The sequence below is a fragment of the Octopus bimaculoides genome, chromosome 15 (assembly GCF_001194135.2).
Source record: "Octopus bimaculoides isolate UCB-OBI-ISO-001 chromosome 15, ASM119413v2, whole genome shotgun sequence".
Taxonomy (NCBI): domain Eukaryota; kingdom Metazoa; phylum Mollusca; class Cephalopoda; order Octopoda; family Octopodidae; genus Octopus; species Octopus bimaculoides.
The window spans coordinates 33,538,361-33,560,044 of record NC_068995.1 but is presented as its reverse complement, the minus strand read 5'-3'; the positions used below and the strand labels follow the sequence as shown (position 1 = coordinate 33,560,044).

The following is a 21,684-nucleotide window of genomic DNA, read 5'->3' as shown; positions in this document are numbered from 1 at the left end:
TTTTAGGTTAGTTTTCCATCTGTTTAATGTGTATTGAATGTGATAGGATCTTTATTTTCATTGAATAAAACAATGGTAAAGATCATATCAACAACTTGTTTAACCCTTTTGATACCAACCTACTTGAGATCCTCTTGGTTCTATGACACAAATTTATTGTTTTAAAGTGATCTAAATTATAATCTCCCATTAAAACTGTTCACCTATTTTTTCAGACCAGCCTAATAATGAGAAAGTTATTTTTACTAAAAGGGTTAAAGTAAAAGCTACAGCTGAGAAATGAATATTGTTTACGAACTTCATAGCTTCAGAATTAAAACACAAGAAAGAAAATCTCTCTCTCTCTCTCTCACACACACACACACACACACACACACACACGTTTGTTTTTATGTTGATTTGTAACAAAAACAATTTAATATTCAGCTGAAGAATAACTTAATACTTTTTTGCAATTTTACAAGAAGATTAGTGACAGTGACTTCAAATTTTCAGTTTGCTAGCCTTTGCCAGACTATTAAATGAAGGCATGCAGGCCAAAATTTCCAAGTCACTATTACCTCTTTCTTGTAAAAGTATAAAAAGAAAATACAACAACACCACCACCACCACCAGCAACAGCAACAACAACCACACACACACAATCATTATCATCCTTTAATATCCATTTTCCATGCTGGCATGGGTTGGATGGTCTGACAGGAGCTAGCAAGCCAGAGAACTGCACCAGTCTTTATGGTCTACTTTGGCATGGGTTTTACTGCTGGATGCCCTTTCTAATGCCAACCATTGTACATAGTGGACAGCATGTTTTTTACATGGCACCAACAAGGTCTGCTTTGGCATGGTTATATAGCTGGATGCCCTTCCAAATACCAACCACTCTATAGTGTGGACTGGATGCACCAGTGCTGGCAGGGTCACCAAATAACTTGCAAGACGAATACCCTTTGAGAGGGTGGATATTGGAGGAGGTGGCCTTATGCCAAAAGGACAGAAACAGGTGTCTTGCTGTAGAGGAAATACATGGTTACCCTAGTCAGAGTGGGGTAGAGAGACAGAATAAGAAAGAACGGGTGTGGAAGAGAGTGAAAGTGTGAGAGCGCAACAGATAGCAAGGGTGAGAGAGTGAGAGAGAGAAAGATGATGGCAGTGTGACAAAGCATAATCACAGGGTACGGGGGTGGATGAGAATATAAATGGGATGGTAGAGTATTGCCAAGGGAGTATGGAGTCCACATAAACACAAAGGTGGTGGGGGGATGCAGTGACTGGTGAAACCTGGGTATATACAAGAGGTGGGGGAACAACAAAATAGCAAGGATACAGTAAGCAGGACAGTGAGGACAGGATTGGGCTGCAGGAGTGGGGAGAGAGAGATAAACATTAGCATAATTCATGAAAAAGCGGAAATGTGAGCAAGAGAAGAGATGTAGTTTGGTCTATTGGGGTAGGATGTGTGAAGAAATTTTATTTATATATATATATATATATATTTATATATAATGCATTTAATTTCCAGTTTTTAGAAGATTTTTTTTTACTTTACTTTGATACTGTATATGCAAAACTGTTTTTGAACTACATGAACTCTGAGTCAGAGATGTTGATTTTGTATTCCAGTATCACGTAATAACTGAAGATAATGATTAATTCAGTAAGAAAATGACAATTTTGAACACTGGCTCATGATCTAAATCTGGAAGAAGTAGAGTCAACGTTATCAACAGTGGTCTCTTTTATCATTTACTTGCTTCTGTCATTGGGCTGTGGTCATACTAGGGCACTGCCTTGAAGGGTTTAGTCACACAAATTTACCCCAGTACTTATTTTTAATTTTACACCTCATCATGATCAATGTTGATTACGTTCACTCTACTTCTTCCAAATTTAGATCATGATGTTTAACTACAGGTTGTTTATCCATTTTGACCAAGGAAAAGATTATGAGGTAATGGAAGGAGAGGAAAGAATGGTAGTTATAAGGAGATGGAAGCATGTGAGGTAATGTTGGACTTATTTTGATATCTGAGTATGCAGATGTCAAGTTGTCCTGACTGCCTTACTGATTCTGCCATCCATTATCATTATTCATTAAGAAAACAAACACAAGAAAATGTTGAGATAATAAAAAGAAAAATAATGTACAGATTAGTTATTGTTGCATTAATTATTATATTAATTATAATGTTACATGAATAAATAAATATTTGAGAAGCATTGTTAATAAGCTTATAAGTTTTCAGGATATTACACTCTCATTGTTGGAGATGAAACATTTTAAAAATATATATATATTAGCTACAAAGGCAGTATCAATACCAAGAGTTAATATTTATCTCCACTTAAACATGGATGTTCTGTTGGAACAAACTATACTGCAATAGATATCATGAGGGGAAACTCACATATTGGCACTTGGTGCAAAATGCATTCTAGCAATATAAACAAGAGTGCATTTAGCACGAAAAGCCGATATGAGAGTTTCTCTCATGGTACTTACTACAGTACAGTTTGTTCTAACAGAACATCCATGTTTAGCATTTAAAAAAATATTTACATCCCCCACTATGTCTCAACAACAACAAAAACACATATATGAACACTTGATATATGTAAAATATTGGGTTTAGACGGGTAGCTAAATTGCTTCCACTCTCTCAGTATCAATTAATTTAACTGGTCACATTATTTGAGTGAAAGTGCATGTCATAAACAAATATTCTCTACATTTACAAGATTACAATTTAGTTGATATTTAGAAAAAAAATTAAAAAGAACAATGAAAGTGACTTACCTGAATCCAGTATGATCAATCTTAACCACATTTAATACAGCAATACTAAATAACAGGCTGGAGAACAGAGCAAACAATGCAGACACAGCTGAAATTAATGAAAAACATAAGAAGCATGAAGGATTGAACACTGAAATAAAAGTGAAAAACTGAATTTTTCCCAAATAAATATTCTATTTATTTGCAAACTCTTTAGAATTCTAAATAATAATACAGTAGTGGAAATTATCTTTATTATTAAATGGCACTGTAAATTTGGAAATATGTATCTAAAAACTTCCCTGATATTGGAAAACAGGAAAATAAACCATGGTAAATTTGTCATCTTAATCTTTCAAACTGATAAACTCAAGTCAGTAAACTTTACAGCCATTGAGACAAATCTAAAAAATATCTATCCCTCTTACAACTAGAGTTGTTTACAACTCTGACTCACTGAAACTAACAACCTACATATACACTAACCCCTTTAATACACCACTTAGCTTCCGCTTGTCATCCTACTGTGTCTAACACTCCTAAAACTCTGTACTAAACTTTCTTTTATTTCTTTCCAGTTTGGAACTCCCTGTTTGTATTTTTCAGATATGCATCAACCTATGTGGGCTCACTTTGAATATGACCAGCATGGGCCTCACCAATCTGGGCTAGCTGTCCTATTCGTGACCATCGTTTCAGACAGAATAAGATAGAAAAATGAGTTTGTTTCTTTTTTTAGTGTTGCAGGTAACATCTTTTACAAAAGAGAGCCAGAGTTGCTCTTTGACACTGAAAAAAGCAGCAAAATCTCAGACTGAAAATTATGCTGATTTTCTTTTCTTTCTTTTTTTTTTTTTTTTTTTTTTTTTTTTTTTTTTTTTGCATCGACTATAGTGTTTAGAGTTAGCCCTCCTTTCCTAACAATAACATTTTGTTGTACTAATCCTTTATTCACAATAATTTCTCTTAAGCAAACTTTTATTGGAAGAGAATATTGTCCATCGCAATCATCCTGGTATATTACTGGTAGTTTTACATATTCTTGGGCAACAAAAGACAAAGTTAACATTGCTCAATCTGCTGCTAATTGTAGCTAGAAAATATCATCATCATCATCATCATCATCATACTAAATCCCAGGAGTGTAGAAGTAACATTAATTAGTGAATAAAGCACTAGATTACTAATATCATCAGCCATAATTTATAACCTGCTACCAGCATTTAGTTGAGTTTCAGGTTGGGTTGGGGTGGGGGAGACCCACTCCTCCTTTATTTAACAATGTCAGAGTTCGCCTTGCTACCAGAGATTATGGAACCAGATTATCTAAGATTTTTAGCTGTGATAAACTGGCATCCTGTCCAAGGAAAAATTTACCTCTCATCTGAGTCACACCATGAAAGTGGAGTGAAGCACTAGCTTTCTATTAGCCCTGTTGGAAGTAAAAGATACAAATTAATGACTGATATGCTAATTAGCATGTATTTGATACTGTAAATACAATGCAGTAAATCTATTGTAGTCATACAAGCTTTAGATGGCACTGAATATGTAAGTGAAAAGACTGCTAAACATAAACAGATGCCTTTCTTTACAGGCAGAGGAGGAAAAAATCAGTCCTGCTAGTTAGTCCTATTTGAGACAATCATCAGAAAGTACACAACTGTCTTATTTGACGAATAGCTAATAGAGTCACTACTTCTAATTAAAAGTTCTTAATTCTAATGACTAAGGTGGTGAGCTAGCAGAATCGTTAGCATGTCAGGCAAAATGCTTAGTGGCATTTTGTCTGTCTTTACATTCTGGGTTCAAATTCTACTGAGGTACCAGTTAAGCACTGGGGTCGATGTAATCAACTTACCCTCTCCCCCAAAATTGCTGGCCTTGTGCTAAAATTTGAAATCAACTGTAATGACTATATATACACACATACACACACACACAATACCATTGTGGACAAATAGCAAAAGAGGTGAGGGTTCCTGATGATTCTCCCAAACAGGATCACAGTTTGGGAAGGTCTTTCTTTATCTGCCCATAGAGGGACTGTATTAACATTTGTTTACAATTTTACACTGCAAGCATACAGTGTTGGCTTTAAAATTGTCCTATTACTACAATAGATTTACACTGTTTGCAGTAGATGTTATCACTTTTCTGTTTTTATATAATTCTAGGGTTAATCCATGACATAAAATTCTGAAGCCACATTTCCATCTCTCCTCCAATACACACAAGAAAAACAAAACTTGAATAATGTTAAACGTTTTTAACAGGAAACCAACTATTCTAAATACAGACCTTTTGTTATATATTTAACTGTCTTTAGATACAGAACATCAGCAATAAAAAGTATTATATAAAACTCATATTATATAAAAATGAATTGCTCACAAAACTACTACACTGTTCACTCATTCATTTTCTAGCTGTCATAAACATTTCTATTTCTTTACAAATGTGGACAACTGTTGCAGTTGGTTTCAGGTTATAAATCTAGTTTTATGGCAACAAGACCAAAACATGTATGTGGTTGAGGATAGAAAGATAGAAAGTGAGAGTACATGAGTAAGAAAGGGGGGGGGGGTAGACTGAAAATAGAAGAGAATTGGTGGTAGTAGTAAGAGGAATACTCACTCAGTAAATAATGAGATCCAATTTTCTTCAGATCCCGAAATTTCAAATAGAGAGACATAACAGCAACATCTCTTGCTATTTTGATACCAATTGTACTGAAGGATTGCATTTTCTAGAAAGTAAACAAAAAATTTATTTCAAACAATAATTAAAAGGTGAAAGGAAATAAAGGCCAAGAAAGCAGTGTCATGCTGTAATGGCAAAGTGTTTACTCACATCGATGTTAGAACATGCATAGTTCCAGCCACAGATTTTTACTTCACTTGAGTACATGGTCATTGACATGAAACACAAAGTCACCGATAATGTCCCAATAATCACTTCCCATGGATGTAAGGCACAGAATTTGCCATAAGTCCAGAACATCGATTTTAACATCACACTAGCTATGTTTAGACTTCTTGTGAGTGCTACCATTTTTCAAATTTCTAAAAATACAAGAAGAATAAAAAAATGAATTTGTGCATTTTTATTAAATTAAACATTACAAAGGCAGTTCTTATCAAAAAGAGAAATCAATGATATGAGTATGACTATGACTGTTATTGATTCAAACAAATGACATATTGCTTATTTCAAATTCCGTATTATTGCAAACAGGAAAATGATAGTACCCTAGTGAATTACTGGTACACTAAATTTCCTACTAAATTCACCATCAATTATGATGTCAGTTTCAGTACTCACACACTTCAGCAGATTTTGCACATAAAAGTCAACCCATGCCAGCATGGAAAATAGACATTAAAGGATGATGATGACAATGATGATGACAAAGTCAGAAGAAATATGATAAATTTGAAATGTCACAGGTATCTTTAGTGTTACTAACTAAAGACTGTCTTCATGTTGTGGAACTTGGTGCTTCAATGAGTATTTATTTATCTGATCAACTGAATTACTATCTGACAGGCTTCTACATAGTTTCTACTTACTCAATTTCCTTCCCAGGACTTGAAGTGACCTGAGACTTTGGTAAAAGACATCCAAGATATCACTCAGTGGGATCAAACAGAAGACTTCAGTTCTGTGAAGTGAAATGCTGAACCATTTGGTCATCTAGAGATTGGGAAAATCAGTCTGGCCCATCTCTCTTCATTAAAATTCATGACTACAAACTAATGAATCATTTGTTTATAGTACTGCTACTGCTGTTATTACTACTTGGAACAGCAAGCTATTTCAATTCTGAAGTGTTTATCTTCAGTTAAATGGACAAGAACATTTCAAAGTTAACCCTTTAGCATTTAAACCAGTCATATCTGGCCAAAATATTCTACCTGTTTTATGTTCAAACTGGACAGATTCAGCCTCTCACGTCTACCCTACAATGTTATTTTAAAAATAAACAATCATATCATTGATATCTCAAAGCTACAAGATAACGCATGATTGATTCAAAACAATGTGAATAAATAAGCATTACATTTGATAATCTGAATACTAAAGGGTTAATGATGACCTCTGACATTGTCTTCAATTTCCATAAAGAGTTCTCCAACAATAAAAGAAATGTGACTCAAAACTGGTCAATTTCACTATTGATTGAAGATGTCAAAGTCTGTAGCTTCACTATATCTAAGATTGCATCTGACAAGACCATCATTAATTATCTATACTTTATCTGGACAACAATGTCAGTTGTCTGGTACAACATCCACATGATATCATCTGCACTCAAATTCTAAATAAATATTTTTTTCAGGTAGGAATTTTCCTTTCAAGTGATATGATATATATATTTTTTTTTTAATTCAGCTAAAGAGACACAGTCTTAAATAGTTTTAATTGAATGCAAACTTTTAGGGAAGCCATGTTTTAATAAAATTTCTTTTGTTTTTTATGTTACAGAAAAAAAAGTTTCAAATAATATTTTTCTGTTTATTTGCAAGAAATGTTTCAGAAAGAAGTATCATAGAATAGGTCAGCTGGGAAGCATAAAGATAAAAATAGTTTTGTATGTAATAATTGTAGTTAAAGACTCCTAGAAGAGAAGTGTATGAATAGTGCCATTGATGTATTTTGGGTAAGTGATAAAATTATAATGCTTAAGTTGTTGATAAAGAGCTACAAAACATTACAAATATTTTAACTCTCTCACCTGATTACTATGGCCTTGACACCAGATTACAATAGAGCAGGATTTATATCATTTCATAGAAATGGGATCTAGATTTTAAAAATTTACACATCATCATCATTATCAACATCATCATTGTTTAACATTTATTTTCCATATTGGCATGGATTGGATGGTTTGACAGGAGCTGAGCAGCCAGGGAGCTGTCCAGACTTCAATTGTCTGTTCTAATAAGGTTTTTACGGATGGATGCCTTTCCTAACACTAACCACTCTACAGAATATAATGGGTGCTTTTTACGTGCCACTGGCACAAGTGCATTTATGCAGCACCAGCACAAGTGCATTTTACATGGCACTGGCACACACATATATATATTGGGTTGGCAAGAAAGTGTGAAATAAAAGTCATTTTTTTAATACAAAGAATGAACTTATACATATTTTCCAGTTTGTTCGAGGACCTTTTGCCATCTTTCTGGCAACTTCATGATTCCACGTTTATAGAACTTCTGGTCCTTATCAGCCAAAACCTGAAGCAAGTGCGATTTCAGGTCATCATCATTATTGAAAGTTTTACCATTCAAAGAATTTTGCAAACTTCAAAGTAAATGGTAATCTGATGGTGCAAGGTCAGGGCTGTATGGTGGATGTGACATCACTTCCCAGCTAAGCTCCAATAATTTTTCACGAGTTAGCAAAGACGTGTATGGTCTAGCATTGTCCTGATGGAACATGATCCCTTTACGATTTGCCAATTGTGGACGTTTTTCTTTGATTGCTTCCTGCAGCTTCATTAGTTGTTGACAGTAAACATCTGAATTGATTGTTTGATTCCTTGGAAGCAGCTCAAAATACACAACACCTTTGTAATCCCACAAAATGGACAGCATGATCTTTTTTTATGCAATTCAGCTTTCGATGTGGTTTGTGCTGATTCTTTATGCTTGGACCATAATCGTTTTTGATTGATGTTATTGTAGACAATCCATTTTTCATCACCAGTGATGATTCATTTGAAAAAAAAGATCGATTTCATTGCATTTGAGATGTCTGTCGCAAATATTGATTCACTGTCAAGTGAATCTCTTTCAATTTATGTGAAACCCAAATATTGAGCTTCTTAACGAGTTCAAGACATTTTAAGTGATTTTCAATAGTTGTGCGTGATACATTTAATCTCTCTGCAATCTCTCACACAGTTATATGACAATCAGATTCCATTATGGCTATGATTTGGTCATCATCAACTTCAGTAGATTGACCAAAAAGCTGGTCATCTTTGAGTGAAAAATCTCCAGAACAGAATTTTTTAAGCCATTTCTGACATGTGTGTTCTGTTAAGCAATCAACACCATAAGCTTCACATATCTCTTTGTGAACCTCAATAGCTTTCTTGCCTTTACAGAAATACAAAAGCAAAATATGGTGAAAATGTTCAATTGACACTGAACTAACAGCTGTAAACAAAATTACGTGCAATTTACTTCTAAAGTAAGCTAAAAAGTAATGGCCATCAAATGTCAAAAGGAAAAAATCATAACATTGACAAAAGTCATTCAAAAAAATTGTAACTCTATTTGCAAAAAGCGAAATTACTTTCTTGCCAACCCAATATATTAAAACATATAGATATTTTATTTGCAATGTAAAGTTTAATAGTTACATTTTCTAAGCATGATCAAATTTGATGACAAAAGTGTAAAACACTTGTGTTCCACACAAGTTTATGTTTGATGCTAATTACAGAGAGATTGTTCAATCTATTTTGATTAATAGTGCTTTTTAGTTCATTTTCAATCCTCTCCAGTTTTGAAAATGAGCATTCTTCATTACAATTGGTAACCATGAAGGACAATTAGTTGAGCATGAGGCATTTTCTATATTTGGAAAACAAGACTCCAAAGAATTGTCAGTTATCATATAGTAAAACTTTAACTCTACAAGATCTTATTTGTCACATGAAAGGCAAAGCTGACCTCAGTGGAATTTGAACTCAGAACATAAAGACAGATGAAATACCGCTAAGCATTTCACCCGGCATGCTAACGTTTCTGCCAGCTTGCCGCCTTAATCATTCTAGTGGGAGGAGTAACCAATGAGAGAGACAGTAATGGGAGAGAGACAGTAATGGGAGAGAGACAGTAATGGGAGAGAGACAGTAATGGGAGAGAGACAGTAATGGGAGAGAGACAGTAATGGGAGAGAGACAGTAATGGGAGAGAGACAGTAATGGGAGAGAGACAGTAATGGGAGAGAGACAGTAATGGGAGAGAGACAGTAATGGGAGAGAGACAGTAATGGCTGCTAAGGGTATAATAGATGTCAATAAAAGAGAGACCTGAAGGAGAGTGAGTGTCATGGCTAGCAACACAGAAGATTAAATAATGGGTGCATTGTATACAACAAATTTGCTACGATTCTTCATTACTTAGGTATAGTAATGGGAGGGAGATATTAATGACTGCTACTTATTTGCTGGAAGATCACAATAAAAAAGGAGAAAGCTGAATGCTTATTCTCAATAGACCCCTACCTGCACACTAAATTCATTAGTGAATTCCTTGGTGCCTCCCATTTTGCTACCTGCACCTTTAGACATGGTCTGTAGGGCTCTCACAAGCCATCCAGCTACTACTACTTTCCTTACTAACAAACCACAAAACAAAGGCCTTTTCCAGGTCAATGAGAGATAAGACGAGAGATTTACTTCTAGTTAAGTATTTGTTCTGCAGTTGTTTCCCATAAATATGGCATTGGCAGTCCCTCTTGTCACAAAGCTGAACTGTATCCAAACAAGGTTAATCCTTTTCCTAATCAATTTTGCAATAACATTTTCCATAACTTTCATAACCAAGTTCAACAATTTGATGCTTCTGAGATGCGTCTCTCTCTCTCTCTCTCTAATGCATAACTTTTGACATGTAGAAGCTAACATTGGTACTACTACAAGTCATTAAATATGCCATTTTTATAACATGATTGGTATTTGATATTTGAGTGACAAGCACGGGCCCTTCAAGTGTCTTCTACTATAGCCTCTGGCCAACCAAAGCCTTGTGAGTGGATTTGGTAAACGAAAACTGAAAGAAGTCTGTTGTATATAAATCTATATATACATACATCAGGCTCCAGTCTGTTTTTGGCTGCTGGATGCCCTTCTTAATGCCAACCACTCCACAGAGTGTACTGGATGCCTCGTCCATATCACTGGCAGAGATGCCTTTCATGTGTCACTGGCACATGTCACTAGCATGGGTGCCTTTTATGCATCACTGGCATGGGTCTCGTTTGCATGTAACTGGCACAAATGTATATTATGTGTCACCAGCATAGGTGCCTTTTACATGTCACTGGCACAGGTGCCTTTTATGTATCACTGGCACAGGTGCCTTTCACATGTCACTAACACTGGCCATAGCTATGATTTCACTAATGTCTATATGCTACATTGAGAGGATGTTATGAAGTCTTTCAAAGTAGGCTTTTATGAAAGTGTCAGCTATAAGAGGCTGCTAAACAAAAATGAATGAAATAGAATCCATCTTCAGAGGAATCACCAGAAAGGCTAGTTATAAAAATTTAGCAAGAGGAAGTAAAGTGATGTAAAATACAAAGAATAAAGACACAGAAAGTAACCTCACTCTTCTCAGTATCCAGTGAAAAATAACAAGTAAAATATAAGCATAAAATTTAATGCAATACTTCTTAAAAATCTGAAATATCTTCAACACTTAGAATTTTTACATTACAAAGAAAGCTTAAAAGCAGGATTCTTCTCCTTCCAATTGTCATTATTAATCTACTAAATGTGGCTCGTTAACTCAGTTGGTTGGAGTGTTATGCTAATAATGCAATGTTGCGGGTTGGAGCCCCATACTAACCAACAAGCCATCTCCTTTTAAGGTGGTGAGCTGGCAGAATCATTACCATGCCAAACTAAATGCTTAGTGGTATTTTATCTGTCTTTACTTTCTGAGTTTGAATTTTACAAAGGTTGACTTTGCCTTTCATTCTTTCAGGGGTGATAAAAAAAAGTACCAGTTGAGAACTGGGACCAATGTAATCGACTTGTCCCCTCTCTCAAAACTGCTGGCCTTGTGCCAAAATTTGAAATCAACATTAATCTACTAAGAACATTTTCATCAACAAATGCAATATATAATGACATTGCTCCATTTTTACAGCCAGAATTATACTAGAGATGATGATTAGGTAATGCTTTCTAAGAAGAAGAAGCATCAACATTACAGTAGTAGCATTTGGGGACAACACAGCAATATACAAGGATTAAACAGGTTCAATAAACAAGGATCTAATGACTCTCTCCCCGAATGCAATAAAAAAACAATACGGATTGAAACAGATGTTTTTACTCAAGAAATGAGAAAAGAACTTTTACAGAATCAAAATGTAATATGTAATGTTACCATTTAAACGAGAAAATTGCTTCAGTTTCTAATAGAAGTATTCAGTAAAAATCCTCAACATTAGAAATGGAGATTTGTTAGGAACTGATAGAATTGTAAGTAGATTAGATAAGGCTGAAGAGTTGTAGAGGAGTGGATGTGTGTGTGTGTGTGTGTGTGTGTGTGTGTGTGTGTGTGTGTATATATAATAATATAAATGATATATGAGCATATGCATGTATATCATCATCATTGTTTAACGTACGCTTTCTATGCTGGCATGGGTTAGACAATTTGACTGAGGACTGGCGAACCAGATGGCTGCACCAGGCTCCAATCTGATCTGGCATAGTTTCTAGAGCTGGATGCCCTTCCTAATGCCAACCACTCTGAGAGTGTTGTGGGTGCTTTTACGTGCCACTGGCACGAGGGCCAGTCAGACGGTACTGGCAACGGCACGCTCAAATGGTGTTGTCTATGTGCCACTTGCACAAGAGCCAGTTTAGCGGCACTGGCAACAACCTCGCGCGAATATTTTTCACATGTCACCAGCACATGTACCAGTAAGGTGACGCTGGTAACGATCATGCTCAAATGGTGCTATTTACGTGCCACCGGCATGGAAGCCAGTCAGCTGCTCTGGCAACGATCACGCTCGGATGGTGATCTATACACACATATATATATATATATATATATATATATATATATATATGCACACACACACACACATATATATATATATGTAGAGAGAGAGAAAGAGAGAGAGAGGGGGGGAGAGTACTGTTTTATTACAAATAGGATCAACAGAAAAAGTACTCCATTCAGTGAAAAATAAATATTGAATAAACACAGAATTTAAATATGAACAACTGTAAGTTTCATGCTCTGATAGAACAGTAATCATACAAGCTTGTCAAGCATGCCATGTACTATCCAGCAACCTTTCAGGCTCAAGATAAACATGGCTGCTCTCTAAAAACTTTAAGAAAAAAACAAATAAAAGCAAAGCTTGGTTGGAAGTAAGGGAAATAAGACTGGTGTCCCTTTGGCCTGTTAAAATGAGAATTAGCAATGGTTCGTGAAGGTTAATTTGATGAGGAAGAGTTACAGTTTGTAAGGCTATATACCTAATACAGACACGTGGTCTTCTCTAGTTCAAAAGTAGAAACTTGGTAAGATGTTTGCATTTTGTGAAAAGCTCTAGTCTTGAGTCTAGTAATTTAGAGGAGTTCTTAGATTTATCCGTTTTAAATCTAAGAATTTCACTGATTTGAACTTGAGATTGGAATGTTTCACAAAATGCAAACAACTTGCCAAGTTTCTACTATTGAACTAGAGAACATCACCCACTCTGGATTAAGCCATGCTTAACAAACTTTAACCTTTTCCCCATCAAATTAACCTTCACAAACCATTGTTAATTCCCATTGTAACCGGTCAAAACAACACAAATCTTATTTCCTTTCCCTCCAAGCTTTTCTTTTTCTCATTTCTTCCTTTTTTTCTTTATCTGTTTTGTTCTCTCACACCTTTTCTCCAACAGCAGCCATGTTCATTTAGAGCCTGAAAGATTGACGGAGAAGAAGGAGGAGGAGAGAGAGGGAGAAAGGAGGAGAAAGAGGCAGAGAAGAAAAAATAAAAATCAACAAAGCAATTCTTAATTTTTGAGAATTTTAAGCCACTTAACTTTGAGTTCCTTAGAAAACTTTTTAGAATTGACTCAATTCAAATATCATAAAGAATTAAGTAGATCTATGTAAAATATAATATGCTCTAAAATTCTTAATAAACAGCATTGTGTTTTGTCTATCATTTAAAATACGCCAGCCATTTGCTTTCCTTTTTTAGCTATTGACATAAAATATTTGGTGCATTAAATATGGTAATAATCAGTGTGATTATGAAAAACAGGGAAAGAAAAAAGTTTTTACAACTGCTCTTTTGACAAAACAAATATAGACACTATAGTATTGTAAAGCAATTAAATTACGATACTTTGAAATATGAAAGTAATTGCTCTAAAAGCAAATAAAATAAGTTTAATGTAAGCATAAAAAAATGCTAAACATTTATTTCAGCTATTCTGATTTCCTTTTATAAGCAATATCATTTACCCTTTCAAGTAAGGCTATAACAAGTTTGATCTCGCGCGCGCGTGCGTGTGTGTGTGTGTGTGTGCGTGCATGTGTGCACTTGTAGTAATAGTAGGTTAATACAGATACATCATAATATTGGGGCTTTCTTAATTTGTTTGACCAAATTTCAGTATATTTCATTTCTCTTTCCTTTTCCTTTTCCTTTTGTAAACAATATCATTTTCCCTTTCAGTGACAGTTTATTGAAATCATAATCATCCTACCACTATAACAAGCTTGATCTCCTTTAGTTTCACGTGTTTGCACATGTGTGGGCTTATAGTAGAATTAGACTATTAATAGTTGCATCAAAATTCAGCTATCTTCATCTTTTTGTTACCGTATTTCTGTAGCAATACACTATCTTTATTTCAATTCATTCTGAAAATTATGAAGGATTTATTGAAATAACTTTGTCAACATTAAGCTAGTGTTTGGAACATAAATTAACATGGAATTTTGATGGAAGGTTTTACTTTAAATTACTTTAAATTAGAAAGGTTGTATCATAGAACCAGGGGCAGTTTCAGGCAGGTTAATATCAAAAGAGTTAAGCAAGTACTATTTAACTAGATTAATTTTCGTGGAAGCTTTGACATCACTTCAAGTAGTTAACTATGAAGTCAAGAATGCATAGTATTTTGTGTATAGCATATGAATGCTCTTCATATTGTTAACCATATTTAGGAGGAGTTAAGAAAAACTGCCTGGCACCATGTAGTAATATGGAATGTTTTACTATGAGAAAATGGTAAATATTAATTTTTACTATAATTATCCAAAAGAGAATTATTTAGGATGAATGAACTTATAAATACTTCTACCATGTGCCCAAGTGATAGATACTTTATTTATCAACTAATAGTAGTTTACCCATTTAACTATATTCATAACATCAACTACATTAATCATTTCTATCTTTAAACTCAGAGTTAGTGATTACAATGAAAGATCTTGCCTATTTTTAAGTGATTTTGTTTATCTAAATTTTGAGTTGTCATACATAAAGGAACAAAGTATTGGGTCATCCCATAAATAATGTGGGTTTTTTTTATACTTCTTTTGTTTTTCAAAATTAAGATCTACTATTCTGACCTCATCTACAGAATTCATATTTTTTCTGTCAAAATGATTTTAAAGACTGTGGAATAAATGATAATTAGATGGGGCAATGTCTGGTGAATATAGTGGGTGAGGCATCGTTTCCCATTTAAACTGCTGCAGCCTTTGGAATGTCATCCTCATTGTATGTGGCCAAGCATTATCATGACAGAATAACACCTTTTGTCTTGAAACCAAAGATGGTTGTTTCTCTTCTAGCAGTGACTTAAGCCACTCAAGCTAGTCATAGTGGATCTCCTTTATAATTTGGTTTGGGTTTAAAAGTTCAAATGGACTAAACCTTTCATATCCCACCAAACAGATAACAACACCTCATGTGGGGGTAGATGTACCCACTGTATTCAGTGCTTGACAATTCTATAGAGAACCCATTTCTCGTCACCAGTAACAATTCGGCCCCAAAAAAGGTTCGTTTGTGAGACGTGACAGCAAAGAGAAGCACATTCACTCTCTGCAAACTTGGAAAGTTTGTGAGGAAACCATTGACCCAATTTGCTGACTTTTCCAATGGCACACAGGTGTCGATGAATGATTGAATGACCAAATCCAAGCTTCCATGCTAGTTCATCAACAGTTATGATGGGATTTTGTTTGACCAGGGTTTACAGGACATCCTCATCGAGCTCTACAGATCTTCCAGGACGAGGCTCATCTTCTAGGCTGTAGTTTCCGGCTCAAAATTTCTAGAACCACTACTAACACTGGCCTATGCTTACTGTCCAATCCCCATATACTGCATTAATATCCCTTGCACTTTCTGTTGTGTTGTTGTCTTTATTGAATATACCAAATATGCTCCTTTGTCCTTTGTTAGCTTTGAAAAAATAACTGTTAAAATTGAATTGCACTCTTCAAAACTTGCACTAAGAATAAGGCAAAATTGCTACCTGCTTATATAGCAAGTTGATGCAGGTAGTTTATCCCCCCCTCAGACTTTTAGTTCATGCAATTGAAACAATCGCATTATTTATGAGATGACACCAATATATGCATTCAGGAATTTGTCAATATAGATCAAAGAAAGAAAAAAAACACTTTTTAAAGCTTACAAAAATTGTGAAAAAAAAAAAAACCCCATAAAAATAACAACAAAGTTGAAGATGAGCAAGAGAAAAGCCAAACTAATAGCCAGAGATAATCAAAAACTGTATCCTTAACCAGTTTGTAATTGCAACAACAATAATGATTGTAATTATCTAAGGATGTCAAGAAAAAAATAATCAGACAGAGTTTTTATTGAAAAATAGCAATACTTCTCACCTCTAACTTTTAATTATACTTTAGTTATACATGTTAATATAAGCAGATTTTAAATACAATTCACCATTATTGTATAGTAAACCCTTCAAAAATAACAAGCTATCAAAGAAGCCAATATGAGCTAATGACTGGGTTTCAGTCTCCTTCAAATCACACCTTGCAATTTTTTTTTAAAAAAGGCAGGATAAACATGAATAATGTCTGAATAAAAGATGAGATTGTTCATGATTGGAAAACTTTGCGATGTTCCTCATAAAATATGGTATAAATCAAATCTTGAAGTTTAATTGAAGTATTTTTGTTTCTCATCTGAGTTCAGTGCAGATCTGAGGTTAGATGACAATAGCTATCAACTGAAATTCTATATGACATCAACATTTTCTCAATACAATATATTCATTTCAATCTGGGAAAATTTAACGAAGGGGGGGGGGCTTCATTATCTATTTTATGGTATCTGGTGCCTCTTCCCTTTAAGATCAGTTCCTATCACAATTAACAAAATAAGTAGCAGCAAAAATGAATGGAACAGAAACATTATTATGCATACAAATTATAGAAGTTAAGAGCCTACTTGTTACTCTAGATCAGTGGTTCTCAACTGGAGTCCATATAATGTTTTTAGGAGTTCACACAAGCAAAATAGTAAATTGGGGATCCACAGTAATATCTTAGGAGTCCATGAAAAAATTTTGCCTTAGATGCATTTATTGCAAGAAACAGCTAACTTTCTTTGACATTTTTACAAAGTTCAAACTTCACAAGTGAATGTATGATAGACAAAATAGGAATTTTGAAAGTAGTATCTATAAGACTAGTTTTTAAACATCGAATGACTATGGTGTTCACCAGAATAGAATAGTAATTGAAGGAGCCCATAGATAAAAAATGGTTGAGAACCACTACTCTAGATAAATGTAAATAGTAAAGTTATATTTGGATTGAAATAGCTACTACCTGATTGGGAAGTATCAAATTAACCCATTAAAAGTTAGTTGCTGGTTTATCAGTTTTCAAATCCAAAAACAAGCAGAGAAGACAGATAGTTCTAAAGATCTGCATGATTGATTATCAAAATATGTTGAGTTAAAAGTGATATAGCAAATGTAAGAGACAGAGATGATTAATTTAAGTGGCTGTAATGACAAGTTGATGCAATGGTAGACACAAGAAGGCCAGAGTTTAAACAATTAAGCATGTAAAAATAAAACACATCAAAATGTTAGTTACAACTCCATGGTTTTAAATTTTAAAATATCCTGTAACATCATATTGTCCCAATTAAAAATTTCAGAACTAAATCTAATAGAGAAAAAATTATTTTAAAATATCTGACATTACATGACATTTCTTCAAAACATGTATTAAATAGTTTAATTTCTTATAGGAAAATAAGCAGAGAAATAAGAAAGTTTTTTTTCTTACCACCAAACTTAGGACACTGGTGAGAGAAAGACTGTGCTGCATGCTTCTAAGAGTTTGCAGATGGTTATCAAATATATATATGTGCGTGTGTATGCGTGTGTGTGCGTGCATGTATATATATGTATGTATGTATGTATATTTGTCAGTACATTCCTTATAAGGATTGTATTGAGTAAGATATGAACCTATCCCTAAACCTTATTTCACAGAAAATAGTGTAAGCAGGCGGAGTTTAAGGCGGAGTTTAAGGCGGAGTTTAAGATAAAGGATAATCACTTGTTTGCTGATTAATATTGTTACTGAATAAATGAGAATAACTAATAAAGAAGAAAGAGAATATTTTTCATTCATAATTATATTTATTGATTTAACTCATTTTGGACCATATTTCTAACAAAATACTGCCCATGTGTTTTGATTAAATTTTAAAATAATTCACAAATTTTTGGAATGAGTTATTTCACAGCTGATTCCTTTTTATTACTGACACCTACACAGAGACAGGCTGAACCGGATAGAATTTATAAAGCCTGATTGAGAGAATATTACAGCATGTCTGATATTTCACAACTGATAAGAGTGGGGCTGCAGTAGGGAGGGAGGTGGCTTTGTGAAAGGAGATGAGTTAAAACGAGACAATGCACCAGCACAGGTTTCTTGCTGCAGAGGAATTACATAGCTACTCATATTATAGATGAGAGGATGGGAATGCCTGGAGTGGAGCTAGAAAGACATAAAATAGTGGTGGGTGAACTCTCTAATTTAAAAACAAACAGGTGAAATAAGATAGGATAATGTGTAAATAAAAGAAGAGATGGTCATAATTGGAAAGCCTTATGTTATTCTCTATGAAATGTACTATAAATCTTAAAGTTTAACCTTTAGCATTCAAGTTACTCTTCCAAATATAACGTTTACTCATTTATATTGTTTTGAATTAAACATGCATTATCTCACAGCTTCAAGATGTCAATGATATGACTGTTTATTTTCAGAATGTCATTGTTGAGTAGAGTGGAGGCGCAATGGCCCAGTGGTTAGGGCAGCGGACTCGCGGTCATAGGATCGCGGTTTCGATTCCCAAACCAGGCGTTGTGAGTGTTTATTGAGTGAAAACACCTAAAGCTCCACAAGGCTCCGGCAGGGGATGGTGGCGAACCCTGCTGTACTCTTTCACCACAACTTTCTCTCACTCTTACTTCCTGTTTCTGTTGTGCCTGTAATTCAAAGGGTCAGCCTTGTCACACTGTGTCATGCTGAATATCCCCAAGAACTACGTTAAGGGTACACGTATCTGTGGAGTGCTCAGCCACTTGCACATTAATTTCACCAGCAGGCTGTTCCGTTGATCGGATCAACTGGAACCCTCAACGTCGTAAGCGACAGAGTGCCAACAACAATTGTTGAGTAGGTGTGAGATACCAGATCTGGCCTGTTTGAACATAAACAAAAGTAGGGCCAGATATGGATGGATTAAATGAAACATTTTTCTTTCTTAGCTATGCTCAGTACAGATCTGGGGCTAAATGACAATAATTATCAACTGGAAGTTTATACATTAGAATGTTCTCAATACAATATATTCATTTCAATCCGGGAAAACTTGTTAATGAGAGAGCGGGGAACACATCATTATATATTTTACAGTATTTCATGCCTCTTACCACTAAAATCAATTCCTACCCATGATTAACAAAATAAGTAGTAGCAAAAATGAATGGAAAAGAAACATTATTATTGAATTTTAAAGAAAAAAAACCATAACTTTCCCATGTCTATCAATTATTTATTTACCTTTTCTAGCTATTGACATAAAATATTTAATGCAATTAGATATGGTTATAATCAATGTGATTAAAGAAGACACAGGGAGAGTAAAAAACAAGTTTTACAACTGTTGATTTAGCAAAACAAATACATACATTACAGATTTGTAAAGCAATTGAATTAAAATACTGTTGAAATCTGAAAGCAATTATTTTAAAAGTAAATAAACAAAATAGGTTTATTAACAACATAGAAAAATATTTAAAATCTATTTCATCTATTCTGATTTCCTTTTGTAAACAATATCATTTTCCTTACCACCATAACAAGCTTGCATGACTAAGTCCCTTTTACCAAGTGGGGCTACAGTAGGAAAGGAGGTGGCTTTATGCTAGATGAGAAGTTAAAGTAAGTGAGAAGGGGTTCAAATAGAACAGATTTCTTGCTGTGGAGAAGCTACATGGCTACTCACATGTTAGAAAAGAGGGTGGGAGTGATTGGGGTGGAGCTGGAAAGAGATAGACCAGTGGTAATGAAGAGTCAGGATGATCCTTCTAGGTAAGAGGTGAGGAGAAATGAGCAGAGCAGGAGAACAGAAAGTGTAGGTGGATAGTAGAGATTGAGATAGAGTGAATACAATGAGGAACAGGTAGTGTTGAGGGATGATAAGTAACGAAGGGAGAGAAGAGTAGGTGACAACTGTAGAAAATGGGTAGGGTTGAGGGGTGATGTAGTAGATGGTGGATTGACTCATGATACATGAGTTGGGGGAGAAAGAAAATGATTGACCATGCAGAAAAAGGAGGCATGGAGAGCAGCAGAATAGTAATAATTGTACAGTAGTGGCCATAAAAGACAGCAAACCTATCAAGACTTGGCTGGGGACTCTCAAAGAGAATCTGGCAGATGTCGGCCTGCCTTGGGAACAGGTTCACAACAGAGCTTATGACCATGCTGGGTGAGATCTGTTATCACTCAATGTTCCATGGGGAGCAAGTATGCGGGGTTGAGTGGAGAATTGCATCAACCAGACACTTCACAGCCAAAGAACAAAAGTACAAGCTCTTCTAGGATAAAGATGATTATACTGCTGGTGGTATATGTATATTTATAATAAACAATTGGATAGGCAATATCATTGAAACAATGAAGGTGAGTGATATAATACTTAAACATGTCAATTTTAGACAATGTGATGACCAACCTTTGAAATTCAAGCTATGAAAGTAGGTTAAATGGATAAAGAATCATTTCTTCCAATAAAAAAAACAAAGGGAAAAAGCATTCCTAGAAAGGCTCAGTGATTTGACAGCAGTAAAAGAATCTGTCTTGACCACTTATACTGAGAGAGAGAGAGAGGGAGAGAGAGAGAGAGAGAGAGAGAGAGAGAGAGAGAGAGAGAGAGGTTATTGCCTTTGTTGCAAAGATTCACCATCATCATCATCATCATCCTTTACTGTCTAATTTCCATGCTGGCATGAGTTGGACAGTTTGACCAGAACTGGAAAGCTGCACCAGGTTCCAGTTTGCTTTAGTTTGGTTTCTATGGCTGGATGCCCTTCCTAATACCAACCACTTTACAGTGTGTGCTGGGTACTTTTAATGTGCCACTAGCACGAGCGCCTTTATGTGACACTGGCACAAGACTCTTGCAGGCCAATCCTCTTCACTAGGGAATGCGGCTTTAACACTTCTGCCATGGAGAACAGGTCTTGTGAGTGTAAAATCAAAGTGATGTTGGAGATCTTGTGAGAAGTGAATAGTAGAGGATAAAGAAATGGAAGGACAGGTGGACTGAAGTGAGGTGGGAGGTTAAGTGAATATTATAACAAGATGGGAAGGAGAAGGAATGGAAAATAAATGGTAGAGAGACCTCCCTGAAAACTGAGATCAGTAATGAGTGGTGGTGAAAGTAGCAATACAGAGGATTGAAGAATTGTGAAGAAAACAGATAATATCAAGAATAGAGATCAGTGAAGATGGCCAGAAATATAAATACACAAATATAATATATAAACATATATATACATACATATATATATATATATATATATATATATATATATATATA

General features: G+C 34.8%; 1 protein-coding gene across 2 annotated transcripts in view; it reads right to left on the bottom strand.

Moving 5' to 3' along the window:
- The window catches only part of LOC106880618 (3-hydroxy-3-methylglutaryl-coenzyme A reductase), a 101,124-nt gene that overhangs the window by 42,870 nt on the left and 36,570 nt on the right, over window positions 1-21,684 (bottom strand). Inside the window, exons 1-4 of one of the 2 annotated variants that reach the window (XM_052973242.1) lie at window positions 17,847-17,916; window positions 5,630-5,841; window positions 5,414-5,525; window positions 2,798-2,885 (exon numbers count right to left, since the gene is read on the bottom strand). In XM_052973242.1, coding sequence (XP_052829202.1) covers window positions 2,798-2,885; window positions 5,414-5,525; window positions 5,630-5,830 — 401 coding nt within the window. In that variant the 5' untranslated portion in view covers window positions 5,831-5,841; window positions 17,847-17,916. Of the gene's footprint in view, window positions 1-2,797; window positions 2,886-5,413; window positions 5,526-5,629; window positions 5,842-17,846; window positions 17,917-21,684 lie in introns of those variants that run through there. The other variant, XM_014930640.2, reaches the window with a different exon arrangement.